Source organism: Oratosquilla oratoria, chromosome 30 (genome assembly GCF_046742065.1).
Source record: "Oratosquilla oratoria isolate Oo_2021 chromosome 30, ASM4674206v1, whole genome shotgun sequence".
Taxonomy (NCBI): Eukaryota; Metazoa; Arthropoda; class Malacostraca; order Stomatopoda; family Squillidae; genus Oratosquilla; species Oratosquilla oratoria.
The window spans coordinates 22,946,979-22,964,478 of NC_134806.1; the positions used below are offsets into that span (position 1 = coordinate 22,946,979).

Genomic DNA, 17,500 nt, shown 5'->3' on the forward strand with positions numbered 1-17,500 from the left:
GGACCAGTCATCTATGTAATTTGTTAGCGACTGCTGAATTCAAGATCGTGCTGCCAATCCCAGTATCATATTTGCTTTTCCAGAAATATAATGTTAAGATACTTTAAGGGTAATTAGAGTTTAGTTATTAGTCTTTTTAAGCAAGTTGTGTAGTGATAATAGAGGTATTCGTATCTTGTCACCCAGGGATTAGTGTAGAATCATTACTGCTTAAAGGGGTAAATGGGATACTAGCGGGTTATTGCAGGGTGTTGTAGTATATTTGCTATTATGAGGAAAGCCTTCCATTGACAAATGTAAGTTTCGTTTCCTGTCATGTGGTGGCTATGTTCTGGTTGTCATTCATTAGACAGCTGCTTCCTAACTTACATTCTATGGTATCTGTTATAATTGTTTCCCTCTTTTCTTTTATCGAGGTCAGGCTAATTGGCCTGTATTGTATTGGCTTCTTGTCTTGTTGAATATAGGAATAACATCTGCTAACTTTCATTCTCTTGGTACATCACGGATCGTGATTCTTGAAGATTATTTCTAATGGAATGGTAATTTAATTTTTCCCTCAAAATTCTTGGATGTCAATCGTAAGCTCCTGTTATTTATTGATTTTGAATTTTCTTTCATACATGTTACAATGTTTTCCTACATAATATTTGTAGAAGTGAGTAAATTTCTGATCAAAGTATCTATTAACTCAGATAATACATAATTTTTAGGAGTTTCGTCCCTTTTTCCTCACCATTTTCCATCTTCCACCTCCTCTCTTCCACCCAATCTCCATCCCTATACTAGCATTTATACAAATCATTTGCATGGTATTTCCATATCCTTTCAGATTCTTTGATCTCCTAAACATGCACTGTCACCGTTCAAACTTTCAACCTTCGCCTCAGGGATTCTTTTTAACGTGATCTTCCATAATTCTCTCCAGAAAAGAAATTTTAGACGGCTGTGTTGTGTTAGTGTATATTATGTTTCTACCCCGGAAGCTAGTAGGAAGAAAAGAGCAGTCAGTAATTACCAACTCATGGGAAAAGTGGTGGAAGAATGGCCAATGATCTTACAGAAAAACTTATGGACCTAGCCCAAAGATATGCTGGTGGAGGTGAAGGTGGTGATGGGCTTTGAAAAGAGCTATGGTGGGTATGATTCTCCAAGACGTCAATACAAAGGCACCCTTTGTCAAGGTGTCCATCGTTGGTCCCTTTTTTTCTGGTTTTAACCGGTCCCCCAAGGTTCTTACTTGATACATTCTTCACATGCTGTGGTCTTTAACCGTAGTGTAACTAAATGAGATAATTTTTACCATATCTGGTACGAAGGGGTCACGAGTCAGAAGAAAGTCTGGAAATTGAATATAGAAGCAAAGTGCTTCAACATTCCTTTACTCCTGTATGTGTCTAGATACACATATAAGGTAAATCAATGGGGCCGTTGGAAAACCTCATGCAATTGCCTTATTCGAAACATTAAATTTTACTTCGATATTAAACTTTTCGTTGCCATACGAATTCCGAATGGTTCATTCTGGTTACCACGTTTACACTCACTGGTATATATGTGCAAATGGGAGAGGGATATTGTTTCACCACGAAATTATAGAAAAATATATCTTCGAAATCAGCAAACTATCCACGGCGTATGTTTGCCTGGAGGAGGCTGTGCTTGTGTGAAATAGATTGTATCTGTATGGAAATACTGGATTTGAGTTGTGAGTTTGCCTGAATGCATTCTATAGCGAGTCTTTAGGGCTGTAAAAATAGTTTGCTTTCACTGACGGATTGACTGATTTATTGACTGATTGGAGGTGGTCATGTTGCGGCACCTAATACCCTGAGAGGGAACAGATAATTTCTGGAGTATACAAAATGTAGATAGCCAAACATCCTGTAACCCATCTTAAATATAAGTATACTTATGATATTTTCTTTGTTTAGCATAAGATTGATCTTTATAATATATTTGTTTTACCATTACAAATACTTTCATAAATAAAAATCTATAAACCTGTCCGTTCTGTCCATCTTCGTGGTACACCGAGTGTCATTTTTTTCTTGGCTATAGTCCGGCTAGTTTACTTACCTTTATTACACCTCTGTTGGTAGTGACGAGACTAGTGCAGGACAAGAAGGTGTGCTTACATATTTGAATTTATGGACTCAGAAAAGAAATGCCATGTGTGAGTGAATGAATTTTCTTTGGAAGAAACTAGACACCTCTGGAAATTTTGGCAAATGACCCCACCATGTTCCAGCGGGAGGTTCTGCCGACTTCATACTTTAGCCTGAACCAAACCCTGTGTTTGTTTTACACACAGAAGAAGAATATGAAAATGAAGATGAAGATGAAGAAAAGAAGAAGAAAGAAGAAAAAAGAAAAGATGAAAGAAAGAATGATGAAAAGAAAAGGATAAATAAGAACAGAAAAGTAAAAAGAAAAAGAAAGAAAATAATTTTTTCTCATCCTACAGTATACGTATTATGAGCGTCTGAATTTCATTCCTTCCCTTGAACTAACCATTCATAACAACTCCACTTGCCCATCCAGCAAATATTATCTAAGCCCAAATTTTCTTTTGCATATTTTTATGTCCCCCAACCCCCCGTCCACTCCGCAACCACCGCGACCCCATCCCCCTCTACGTGCTGCCCTTCAGCTAATAGGGTCTGACAGCCGTCATTTTACGCGCTGCCATTTTCCTTAATTACCTGAATGTCACTCAAGCCCATCTTCTTTCCCCCCACAGTTCCGCCCGGACCCCCGATCATTCTGGACGAGAGGGGGCGTCAGGTGGAGAAGACAGTGGGCCCCTTGACGGAGGGGGCCCAGACTGAACTCACTTGCCAATCTGTCGGTGGGACGCCCACACCCACTTTAACGTGGTGGAAGGATGGAGAGAGGCTGGACCAAGTAAGTGTGTTGTTTGGAAGCAGTGTTTTAATTAAAGACTGTTAGTTCTTACTCTTGCGTGTAGAAGTTTGTCGATTGTACTTCACTGTGTGTAAAACAAAGTCTTCCATGAAATCTGGTGTGGTTTTGTGTACAAAAGTTTCTTCGGTGTACAGAGACGTATGGAGAGTCGAGCTAATTAGCAGTAAGGACGCCAAAGGATTTTTTATGGGTACATAAGCACATGGTCATATTTGTGTGGAGAAGTATACTCTTTGCATTTAAGTAATTGTAAAATCTAACTATTTGGAATTGTGACGAAACAAGCCATGAGAGAATTCTCAAAAACATAACTTCTGTTGCTCTGAAATTGACATGACGAGCTTGTCTGTTCATATCAAAATGTTTCAAACAGGTATCTATTTCGCATGACCACAAAACATAAAAGTTTTTCAATATTGCTGTTGTTAGTGTGTATGTGTGTGTGTTTTTATGTGTGTGTATGTGTTTGTATATATATATTTACAGTATGTATGTGTTTATATATATGTATATGTATTCATTCTCAAGACAGAATTATTACATACAAAGCTAATGCGTAAATATACAGAAATAGTGTTACATAGAATGAGCTAAGGAAAGGTCACAAACAAACAAATAATATGAAATAAGCACGAACGTATGAGAGGCCGACAAAAGGATAACCCCCCCCCACACACACACACACACCCCAGCAATGACAAATGATTACCCACGCCATGGGGTGGTCAATTGGTTACCGCGCTCTGGGGTGGAAGAGTAGACATCATCAACATGGAACTGTGCGACCATGGCTTTAGAAGAAGGGAGAATTTGGAGATCTTGAGGCTGCTTATTCATGTTGGAGTTGCTGTGTTTGATATCCAACGCTTCGAGAATCGCAACTCTTTTGTGGTCTTTTCCCGTGGCAATAATAGAAGTGCTCTTTACGAGGTCTTCTCTTGTGAGTCGGAATTGGTGGTGGTTTCTGTAATGATCTTCAAGATCTCCAAATTCTCCCTTCTTCCAAAGCCATGATCGCACATTTCCATGATGATGATGTCTACCCTTCCACCCCACAGCGAGGCAAACAATTGACCACCCTATGGCGTGGGTGACCATTTTTTATTGGGAGTGTGTGTGTGTGTGGGGGGGGGGGGTTGGTCCTTTTGTCGGCCTCTCCTATGTTCGTGCTTATTTCATATTACTTGTTTGTTTGTGACCTTTCCTTCTATGTAACACTATTTCTGTATATTTACGAATTAACTTTGTGTGTATTAATTCTGCCTTGAGAATAAAGTTATGTAACTTCGAAACATTGATACCGTAATAGCTACTAGTTTGATTATCCTACCTCAATGTTGAAATGTCCTTTGCTGATCTTCTACATAGATTACCTCTTGAAATACGCCGCCTTGTTCGCAGTATAGAACAGGTTAACAGGAAAAAAATTGTCATCATGCTATTATATACAACATTTTTTTCCAGAGGGAGAACCTCCTGCCTAAGTATACGCATATTTATATATATATATATATATATATATATATATATATATATATATATATATATATATATATATATATATATGTGTGTGTGTGTGTGTGTGTGTGTGTGTGTGTGTGTGTGTGTGTGTGTGTGTGTGTGTGTGTGTGTGTGTGTATGTTTGTGTGTGTGTGTGTGTGTGTGTGTATGTGTGTGTGTGCGTGCGTGGGCGTGTGTGTGTGTGTGTGTTTGTGTATATGTATATACTAGCCAAATTACCCACGCGTTGTTGCGAGTTCGTGAATCATCCCTAAACTAACCATACCCCACCTAACTTTAACCCTTAACCTTAACCAAAATATATATTTTTTAAATGAAACATAGTTATCCAAGTACCTGGAGTGATAGGGTATCAGAATATATATAGTTATGGGGGTCTATCTGCAAAACCCTAGAAGGAGTTCGTGAACATACAAACAAACAAACAAACAAACAAACAAACAAATTGACAGACATATGAAAGATAGTAATCCAAGTACCTTGGGTTATAAGGTTTCAGAATATATATAATTATAGGGGTCTATCTACAAAAACCTAGGAGGAGTTCGTGAATAATCGCTAACCTAACCATACCCCACCTAACTTTAACCCTTAACCCTAACCAAAATATATATTTTTTTGAAAATGAAATATAGTTATCCAAGTACCTGAAATGATAGGGTATCAGAATATACATGGTTATGGGGGTCTATATTCAAAACCCTAGGAGGAGTTCCTGAACAAACAAACAAATAAACAAACAAACAGCCAGACAAACAAATGAAAGATAGTTTTCCAAATACCTTGGATCATAAGGTTTCAGAATATATATGGCTATAGGGGTCTATCTGCAAAAACCTAAGAGAAGTTCGTGAATAATCACTCACCTAACCATACCCACCTAACTTTAACCCTTAACCCTATTTTTTTTTTAAATGATATATAGTTATCCAAGTACCTGGAGGGATAGGGTATTAGAATAAATATGGTTATGGGGGTCTATCTGCAAAACCCTAGGCGGAGTTCGTCATCAAACAAACAAACAGACAAACAAACAATCAAACAAACAAGCAGACAGACAGAGGCTACTACTTTACTATAATATATACATATATATGTATATATATGTATATATATATATATATGTATATATATATATATATATATATATATATATATGCAGAAAAAAACACTGGTAAATAATAAACGTAGTCCGTAAATTTTCGTCTATTTAAGACATCATCAAAGGAATGATGATGTCTTAAATAAACGAAAACGTTCGGACTACGTTTCTTATTTACCAGTGTTTTTTTCTGCAAATTATATTATATTGACATGTGGTACTACCCAGGTTTCGAACCGGGTATCCTCATAAGAAGTGCGACAGTGACTTTCCAACTAGGCCATCAAGAGAGATATAAGCTAAGCGCATTATTCCTTATATATTTGTATGCTCGAGTTACATACACATATATGAAATTTTTGCGTTCAACCCATCTCCACTATGATAGTACATTGTGGTTGTTAAAAATGTATTTCTAATCACTGGGACCCATTCAGTGTTGTACATATATATATATATATATATATATATATATATATATATATATATATATATATACATATATATATATACATATTTCTATATATGTTTATATATATATATATGTATATATATATATATATATATATATATATTTACATATTATAATAAAGTAGTAGCCTCTGTTTGTTTGTTTCTTTTTTTTTTCTTTCTTTATTTGTTGTTTGTTTGTTCACGAACTCCTCCTAGGGAGCAAGGACGGACGAACACGGTTACGGTTGTTCATACGGGGAGTAACGATGTAGGTAGGGTGAGATCAGAGGAACTTGTTCGGAATTACAAGGTCCTCCTTCAGGAGATGAAGGAACGTGGGAGCCGTCACGTAGTCTTTGGGATCCTCCAGAGGATCTACGCAGGCTCGTGTTAGTACAATAGAGCCATAGGGATTAATGATAGGATATCGCAGTTGTGCACACAATTGGGATACCACTTTCTTGATCCTTGGTTCTCTTTTCTAGGCGCCATGACCTTTACGCTTCTGATGGGATCCACCTTACCCGCAGAGGTAAAGATGTTCTTACAAACCTCATTGTGGGAGTTTGTAATGAACTAGTTCCTTTTTTTTGGGTAGAAGCCCAAAGGGAAGGGGAAATAGAGTGTACTTGGGAAAACAGAGTAGAGTATAGCATTAATGTAGAACAATATGCCAGTATAGGACAAAATATGATTTTAGGATACAATGTTGGTAGAGGACGAAATGTTACCTTAGGATGTAATGTCAAAGGACAAAATGTCACGATGGGGTGTAATGACAGTGGAGGACAAAAGATCACGATAGGATGTAATGATAGTGGAGGGTAAAATATCACGATGGGATGTAATGGTAGTAGAGGGCAAAATATCACGATGGAATGTAATGATACTAGAGAAAATATCACGGTAGGATATAATGTCAGTGGAGGACAAAATATAATTTTAGGAAGGGATGCCAGACAGAATGTCAATGAAGGCCAAAATATCACGATGGGATGTAATGACAGTGGAAGACATAATATCACGATGCGATGTAATTATAGTGGAGGAAAAAATAACACGGAATGATATAAGGTCACTGGAGGACAAAATATAGTTTTAGGAAAGGATGCCAGACAGAATTTCAATGAACGACGGGAGGCCGGTGTGAATCCAGGTGACGTAGGGGGACAAAGTGTACAAAAGAGAGTCGAATGACCGTGAGCGACCAGATAACCGTGATGGGGCAAATATTTCTTTTGATGGGAGAAATATTAATGAGGCATTGAATGTCAATGAAGGACCAAATGATAATTTAGAGCAAGGTGTTGATAATAATAAAATATAATGTAAGACATGATATTGAAACTCAAAACGTGTCAAAAAGAAATAATCACGAGTTTCTTAAAACCATGTACTTTAATGCTCGTAGTATTAGAAAAAAAATTCAAGAAATACAGGCGTATGTCAAAAGCGAAAATCTCGATATGGTAGGAATAACCGAGACATGGTTGAATGGTAAAGAGTTCGAAGCTGAATTAAATATTGCGGGATTTAAACGCTTTCATGACGATAGAAACCACAAGAAAGGTGGGGGTGTTCTGTTGTACGTTAAAAACAATGTCCATACCTGTGTTTTAGAGAAAGTGAAACAGGATGCATATAATAGTTTGTGGGTTGAGTTAACCCAAACAAATGGACAAAAAATGAATGTAGGTGTAATATATAGGCCAAAGACTTTATTATTAGCAGACGACAAACTATTATTTCAAGAACTGTCTAGTTTCTGCAGCCGGGATTTATTGATAATGGGTGATATCAATTTTACTGACATTGATTGGATGACCCTTGAACATGGCCATATAGGTAGTCGCCTGATTGATTTTCTTGGTGACAATTACTTAGTTCAGCATGTAAAAGAGCCCACAAGACATAGAAACTTACTCGATCTATTGATCACTAGCCGCGAAAGCATGGTAACTGATGTAGAAGTCGGTGAAACTGTTGCAAATAGCGATCATAACTTAGATTCAAACTCCTAAACAATTTTAGAATAGATACTTGTGTTTCTAGAATACCCGATTACAGTAAAGCTCAGTTCATAGGACTACGTTAGGAGCTTCAGCTTACAGATTGGGAGGCAAAATTAAGACCTGTGGATCAGATGTGGGAAATATTTCAAAATACGCTCACTAAGATGATTCATACTTACATTCCTTTTAAGGACAGACGTCCTCCCAAATCAAGCTCGCCCAAAGTGGCTCGACAAAGAAACTGAAAAAAATATTGCTAAAAACAGACAGGCTTATAAGAAATATAAGTGCTCGGGTGCATCTAATGACTATGAAAGTTATGTATCAATACAGAGAAATTTAAAAAAGACAATAAGAAAAAGAAAACGACAATACGAAATGAACATCGCTGATAAATCCAAAGAGAATCCCAAAGAATTTTACAGTTATATTAGAGATAAAAAGGTTGTTAGGAATCACATTAGTCCACTATTATCTGCTGACGGTCAACTTGAATATTCAGATGAAGGAATGTGTAATATTTTAAACAATTATTTTAGCTCAGTATTCGTAAACGAAACACCTTAAAGTGAGCTCCAAACTGAAACCTGTGAAAAGTCTAGGGTAAACTTACTCACTACGGTAAATATAACAAAAGAAAAAATTAAAAGGTGTATAGACAAACTCAAAGTCAATAAAACACCAGGGCCTGACGGTTGGCATCCAAGAATCTTAAAGGAAATGAAAAATGAGATTGCTGTTCCATTAGAAATGATTTTCAACAAATCCATCATATTCGGAGATGTCCCAAGAGAATGGAAGCTAGCTAACGTTACTCCCATATTAAAAAAAGTTGACAAAAAGAGACCTGATAACTATACGCCTATAAGTTTGACTTCAATCGTAGGAAAAATAATGGAAACTATCATCAGAGATGCTATCGAACATCATGTAGAAAGTAAACGTTTGATAAATGATAGCCAGCATGGTTTCAGACGGAAACGTTCTTGCGTGAATAACTTACTCGAATTCTACGACACAGTTATCTCGAGTTATGACAAAAGAAACAATATAGATTTAATGTATCTAGACTTTGCAAAAGCTTTTGATACCGTCCTCCACGAAAGACTACTTACTAAATTAGCTTCACACGGAATAAGTGATAGCCTATTAAGCTGGACTAGTAATTGGTTAAATGATCGAAAACAGAGAGTTGTTTTAAACGGAAAAATATTACAAGTGGAGTTCCTCAGGGTTCCGTTCTTGGGCCACTTCTATTCATGGTGTATATAAATGATATAGACCATGGGCTAAAATCTACTGTTTCCAAATTTGCTGATGATACAAAACTGTGCGGAATAGCAAATGATCACTTAAATCAGTTAGATATTCAAGAAGATTTAGATAAATTACAGCAATGGTCTGAAAAGAGGCTAATGAAATTTAACACAGGTAAATGCAAGGTAATGCACATAGGTAAAAATAGGAGTAAATACGATTACAAGTTATTTGGAAATTCGTTAACAAAAGTGAACAGTGAAAAAGATCTCGGCGTAATTATCAGTAACGATCTCAAATCATCCAAGCAGTGTATTTCAGCCTCTGAGAAGGTAAATAAGATTCTAGGTCTGATTGTGCAATCTTTTGAATTCAAAAGTCCATCACTCATTAACAAGCTATATAAATCGTTAGTTCGTCCACATTTGGAATATGCTGTTTCCGTATGGTCACCGAATCTCATTGAAGACATTGACAGATTGGAAAAAGTACAACGGTGAGTCGCAAAACTGATTCCAAATGTCAAAAATAGATCATACGAAGATCGACTAAAACATGTGAATCTGTTTTCCCTAAAAAAGCGTAGACTCAGAAGTAATTGATACAGGTTTTTTAACATTCTAAAGGGAATTAACAACATCAAAAGTGGCAGAATTTTCACACTGAATGAGAATCAGACAAGAAACAATGGTCTCAAACTGTCCGTAAATAGATTCCATTTTGAAGTGGGTAGAAACAACTTCGCCAACCGTGTAGTTAATGAACGGAATAAACTTCCTGCAGAGGCAGTGCAATGTAGTTCAGTTCGAAGCTTTAAAAATAATTTAGATAAACACCTATGCAAGATGCTGTAATGATTATTATTTATCTTATATTATTTGTTTTTGTTTTGTTATCATTTGTCTGTTTGATTCTCATTTATTATTAGTTATATGTCAATTTATTATTATTTACTATTTACCTATTTGTTTGCTGTTTGACTGTGCCTATGCCTTTATTTATGTATTTTATTTGATACTTACATTATTATAATTTTTATTTATTTATTTATTATTATTATTAGGATTTTTCGCATCCGACCTAGATATGAACCAAAAGGTCTCCTGTCGGCATGCTCTGCCTTTGGAATCCTTTGTAATCCTTTAGAGATAGACCCCCATAACCATACATATTCTGATACCCTATCACTCCAGGTACTTGGATAACTATATTAAAAAAAAAAAAAAAAAAAAAAAAAAAGTTGGTTGTTAAAGGTTAAAGTTAGGTGGTTTATGGTGTGGGAACACGACACTACTGTAGTATCCCCTTAAGTCGCGTAGCATTTTTTGTGACATAAGAATTAATATGATTAAACAAACCATTGTATGTGTCCATAAATCTGATTTATATTTGCGAAATTAATGTTCTCACAAACCGTGATAGCTTTAGCAAGAAGAAAGAATGTAAATGTAAAATGATTGTATAATTTTACCAAATGTTGAAATATTGGTTACTTTCATTTAATTTTAGTGCGGGCGGAAATAGATTGCTCACAAACTCCTCTCACCTTTTTGCAGATAAGCCCCTATAACCATATATATTCTGAAGATAGATAAACTACATACACTTCTTCACCTTTTAGCTGTAAACATTTATTGTCAATCCACACACGCAAATGCACATATACACGCACGCAAAAGAATGTGTACATATGATATTTGTGTTTGTGTATGCATGTATTTTCAAACTAGGGTTTCCATCCCTGGGAGGGGGAGTGTTTAAAGCTATATTTCATATAAAATTATTGCTAAAGGTAGGTGGGGTATGGTTAGGTTAGGGTTTATTCAAGAACTCGCAGCAACGCTCGGGTAATTTGGCCAGTATATATATATATATATATATACATATATATATATATATATATATATATATATATATATATATATATATAAGACTGAAGGTGAAAGAAGTAGACGAGGAGTAATGGGAGAATTTCACGCTTTAACGTTTCGACCCGCAGGGTCTTGATCACAAAGCTAACAACTCAAACGTAATAGGATATTTTATACACAGACGGGTCATCTCATGGGACGCTTCGGAGAGCTTGTTATTTTATTTGCGTATTCTTTTATTATTAATAAGTTGTGGCTTTTGCTAAACATATAAAGCCTTCTCTATGGTTAATGTTGTTACTAGTGTTGATATATGCTGCCTCAATTGTCTTCCTTATTTTCTTGGATGATTCTTTATTTAATACGGTTGTGTTGTTCCAGTCTGGAAGGTGACTATGTTTATCCACATGCATTACTATGGAGTTAGATGACTTATGGGCTTTTACGTCATTTTTATGTTCATTTATCCTTTTATTAAGTCCGCGACCAGATTCACCAAAATATGAAGAGGGACAACTTTTACACGGGATTTTATAACCAACGCTGTTTTCGTTAGTGGGATTATTGTAGCTACGTGTTACCAAATGTCCTACTTTGTTACTTGACGTCCTGGCTATTTTGATGCCCGCATTTAGGAGAAAAGTGTCTAGGTATGAATTGACATTAGAGTTTGGTACTGTGATATATCTGGTTTCATTATTACATTTATTATCATTCTTATTTTTATTTTCATCTTTACTTTTGTTAATTATTTCTTTGGCTTTCTTTTTCAACCTACATAAGAGACCTTTTGGATATTTGAGTTTGATGAAAGTCTCAGTAATATGTTGTAATTCAAGATCTAGAAATTCTTTACTACATATACGAAATGCTCTGAGGAAGAAACCTATTATAATATCTGTTTTAGTTCTGTCATTATGTCCTGAATAGATGTGTATATAGTCTTCTTTATTGGTGGGTTTCCGGTATACTGAAAATTTCACATTTTTATCTATTCTATGGATAATTGTGTCTAAGAAAGGTAATTTTCCGTTATTTTCATTTTCTGCAGTAAATTGTATATTTTCATTTACACTGTTTAATCTCCTGAGTTTGTTGCTAATGTCTGTATCCTTAGGTACAATTACGAGTATGTCATCAACATATCTAAACCATTTATTATTCCTACCCATTATTGTCATGTATTCATCTGTTTCGAGTATTTCCATGTATAAATTTGCTAACACTGCAGAAAGGGGACTACCCATGGCGAGGCCAGAATGTTGTCCCCAAAAAAGATTACCTCGAATTAATTTCTCTTTGTGTAGGATTTGACGCTTTAACTTTTAACAATATCGAATACAGACAACATTCTGGCATCGCCATGGGTAGTCCCCTTTCTGCAGTGTTAGCAAATTTATACATTGAAATACTCGAAACAGATGAATACATGACAATAATGGGTAGGAATAATAAATGGTTTAGATATGTTGATGACATACTCTTAATTGTACCTAAGGATACAGACATTAGCATACATTAGCATATACTGTATACATACATACATACATATATATATATATATATATATATATATATATATATATATATATATATATGTATATATATATATGTGTAAACACATATATATATATATTTATTTATTTATATATATATACCATTCTTATTAATTTTTCACTTTTATTCCTATTAACGCTGTCACGTTTCCTCCTAACCTTTTAGACACTATTGCTCTGTGTTATCAAAATTGTGTCTTATTATTTGGTTTTGCCATTAGGATTTTGTCAATAGTTTAATTGTCATTTCTCTATCTAGATACCTTTCGATGTGTCATCAATATTATTGTATATTTTAATTGTATTATTTTCGACATTATTTGTCGACACAGTGATCACAGATTACCTTCACACCTGAGTGTTTTTTAACTCTAGGATAAGAATATACACACACACACACACACACACACACACACACACACACACACACACACACACACACACACACACACACACACACACACACACACACATATATATATATATATATATATATGTATATATATATATATATGTATATTTAACATTCCATTTTATTTTTCGGTCATTTTCTTAGCATTTCCCACTGCAGCTATCTTTCCCCCCCCTATACTCCTTCACATTTAGCAACTCCCTCAAATATTCTGCCCACCTTCCCCTTACTGCACTGTATGGAGCAGAAACATAGAACATAAGAGAGGAAGAGAGAAGGAGTTTGAATGTGTTTGAGATGAAGTGTCTGAGAAGTATGGTGGGGGTTACTAGGCTAGATAGAGTGAGAAATTAAGAGGTGAGGAGAACAGGGGTGGAAAGGAAGTTGGGAGATATGGTTGATGAAAGAGTATTAGGATGGTTTGGACACATGGAAAGAATGAGTGAAGAAAGACTAGTAAAGGAGGCATGAAAGGCAGATGTGGAGGGAGTGAACATGAGGAGACGTCCTAGGATGAGATGGATGGATGGGGTGAAGGGTGCTTTGGGGAAGAGGGGAATGTCAGTTGAGGAAGGACGGGAGAGGACAGTAGACAGGGGTGAATGGAGAATGGTTGTATATGGAAGATGTTGTGATGCATGAGGTGGAATGGACGGGGGGATGGGGGGTGAGGTAGTGTGTGTGAGCAAAATTTTGACGCAGCCCGAAGGGATTTCTCCCCGTCCTCTCCTTTATATGGGGGGACGGAGAGGGGGGGTCGCCGATTTAATGAAGCGGCCTTGCTGTGGATGTGCTGTGTCTTGCGACACTGCTTCTGACCCAGGGCAGTGGACAGGGTGCAGGGATGACCCGTCGTCTGGGAGCTGCTAAAATGGAGGGAGGGTGGAGGGGTGTGGAGTGTTTTCGGTGATGGAATGGGTGGGAATGATTTTATGCCTTTTCCTTTTTGGCTACCTCCCTAGTAAGGGGGAAAAAGCCTTGGTATATGTATGTATGTATGTATGTATCTTATTTTTCATCATGTCCATATATATATATATATACACACACACACACACACACACACACACACACACACACACACACACACACACACACACACACACACACATATATATATATATATATATATATATATATATATATTTAACACTCCATTTTATTTTTCATCATGTCCACTACAGCTCCAAAATTTAAATAAATTTTAATATATGAAATAAGTTTATACTGGATATGGTATATACACATGTAAAAAAAAGTTGTTACATAAAAGATGATTTAGCGGATGATGTAAAGTCTCGTTGGATTTTGGCGATTTATCGGCAGGTAGTTGAAGTATTTACAGCTTCGGGGAATGTGTCCCCTACCTAGACTAAAGGAGAAAGTCTCCCCAGTCTCCTCTCTTACGTAGCTGACCTAGGCTGCCTGTCTATTCTGCCCTTTTATGGCGAGCGCACTCACCGTTTATTAAATGAAAAAACTCTTAGGTAAACGCGTTTGGTGTAGTTGCATCCTAGGGAACGTGTTTGTAATAAAATATACATTATACGGGTGTGAGTTGCATAATAATGAGTTTTGTAGTATTATTTGTGATTGTGGTTGGTTATGGCGTATATATTGAAGTTTCGATAATTTAGTTGGGGTAGATATAAGAAAGGGGTCAATGGTTCTGTCTGGTGACATTAGGTACTTCATTGTTGGGTGAAAGCGATATGGCGTTATGTTGTTGTGATACGGTAGCATTCCTTGAGTAATGTGTTTTTTTGATTGCGGAAATGCAAGGTCATCGAGATTGGAGGTCTTGGAAAAGACGAGTACCATCTCGCATGTGTGTGGATTATGTGCTTTGGCGCGTGAGCTAATAGTAATGATTACATTACCTCCCCGAGCTTTTGAAGCACGTCCTCATACCTCTGGTTAAGGTCGTGATTGTGGGGTTTGGTATATAGATTTACAAGGAAAATATATAATATTGTGTCATGTCGTTAGTGGGGGACATTAACTTGTATTTTTTTTTTTTTTTATGAGTTAGGGGGAGGAGTTCACGCATACCATATCTTAGAATGTATTCAAAAAGCTATGCAAAAATTGCACTTGAAAATGTTTTCACTTTGCACGTACATTCTCTTTCCAATGAGAGTGATGAGTTATATTCATTTTGCACGTACATTCTCTTCCCAATGAGAATGATTGGAAATATGTCACTGTAATTCGGGGATATTTTTACATGAGGTATTTAGTTTCCGTTTTTTTTTTTTTTTTTTTTTTTTTTTTTTTTTTTTTTTTTTTTTTTTTTTTTTTTTTTTTTTTTTTTGTTCACTGAGAATTGGGTACACTTTTACTAGAGGCATACCCTTAATGAATAAAGACATTATAAAAATATCAATATTTGTTTGTGTGTGATATCAGTTTCCTATCTTGTGTAATGTTCAAGTAGGACTATAGTGTAGGAGTTTGGGATTATTTCCAATGGGTTGACACATTTATTTATGTTTTCTGTTGCTTTTGTGAGAAGTATTTAACATCTGTTCTAATGTTGCATAAAATTGATTCAACTGTTTGTTATCATATATGTGTATTGATTAATTGGTGTGGTGGAAGTTTATTTATTTAGCTCCATTATGTTATGAATTAAATGTTGCTTATATTTGTTTCGTCGAGGTTTTGTGAATGATTATTTGTGGGAAATTGTCAGTTTTGTAAGTGATGCTGCTGTTCCTATCATTACTCTTGTACATTGATTATGGAAATATGTGGGCTTTGTTCTTTTTTCAGTGCAGTTAACCTTTGAGTTTAAAAACAATGTAAGTTTGAGATGGGTTTTGATTATTGTATGGAATAATAATTGGTTGTCTTTGATTAGGAAGTTTTGTTATTTTTACCTTGAGGATGTGTCTTTCTTGAATTTTGTGTGATACTTTTTTGTATCTTGTTTAGATTTGTCTGGGTTATATCGTCTCAGAGTTGAGCTGGTAGGGTGAGAATCTTTTGTATGTTGAGTTTAGACCAATATGTTGGAGATGGTTATATTATGTTGGCAACTGATGGAGTTAGTATAGTTTTGAGTTTGATATAATTTTGTATTACTCCTGGGTCATCAAGATCTGAAGTAAAAAAAAAAAATGTATAGATAGAATAGGTTTTGGTAAGTGATCGTTACTACCTATCGAAATGCACAACGCCTTGCGGTTCTTGGGTGGAATAATTATTGAAGCTGCATGGTTTTATGTGTTGGTTTTGTTCATTGTGGGATTTGTCGTTGTGTTTTCCTTGGTTTGTGTTATTTTATCATGTGTTGGCTTTAAGTGATAGTTTGTGAGGTTTCCTTAGGGCGAGAGGGGTGGTTTGGAGTGTGTGTAGAATATGCTGAGCTGAACATTTTGTTGGGTGTGAGTTAGTCTGATTTAGTTTAAGGTTAATGTGATATTGAGTTGTTATATATGGGTTTATTATTTGAGTACATGATGGCATGTGTGATATTATAGCTTGTATTTGAGAGGTGTACTGTCTTTGATATTATATAGAATAAGTTTGAAAAAATCTCGTAAGTATATTGTGTCAAAAATGCACTAGGAGATGTTTGGTATGTAATAATTGATCTCTATATATCCGAGACTTTATATGTTTATATGATGTTTGGTGTTATGAATATAACTATCTCTATTTTTAGTATTTGTTTGTTTATTTGTAATTGTTTATTTGTATCAGCTGTCAGCTGACATGTACATATATTTTGGTAGATCTTTGTAAATTTGAAGATGTGGTTCTGTATTCACATATACGTGTATTTATTGCTTTACATTTTATTAAGTTGATTCTGTTGGGTGCTTTTGATTTGAAGAATTAGCGGTGAATTACTTTACGTCTTAGTATGCAGAATCTGTTTAATATATTTTTTTCTGTATGTGTATGCACTTATTGTTTGATTTATGTGTTTATTTGTTTGTATGTACTTGTATATTTAATTCTTGTTGGTATATCTCTATTGGTTAAAATGTAAAATAATTTCTTGGTTTCTATTGGTATTTGGGATTTTGTGAATATGGTTTTCATAGATTGGGTTGTTTGTAACTTTCCATTTATATTGCGTGCATGTTTGTGTAGTTATGTGTATACATGTTATATTAAAATATATATGTATATAATGATTTTTAGCGGGTTCATAGGCTGATAATCCTCTCTGGACTATATCCTGTGTTCACTGTCAGATGGTGACTGACTGAACTTTCAAGGAGGTGGTGGTTGTTGTCGGATTTTGTTGAGTATATAGATTCTCCGGTCCACTGATGTCTCGGGTGGAGGTTGACGGCGGATGGGGTGGATGAGGGAGGGAGGTGGTTGAGTGAGCCCGGTTTCCCTGCGGGTCGCGGTGGAGGGAGTGGTTGCAG

The 17,500-nt window shown here is 35.7% G+C and overlaps 1 protein-coding gene across 1 annotated transcript in view; it reads left to right on the plus strand.

Annotated features, from left to right (window-relative positions):
- The window catches only part of LOC143041048 (nephrin-like), a 570,810-nt gene that overhangs the window by 78,042 nt on the left and 475,268 nt on the right, over positions 1-17,500 (plus strand). Inside the window, exon 2 of the mRNA XM_076212666.1 lies at positions 2,744-2,907. Coding sequence (XP_076068781.1) covers positions 2,744-2,907 — 164 coding nt within the window. The remainder of the gene's footprint in view (positions 1-2,743; positions 2,908-17,500) is intronic.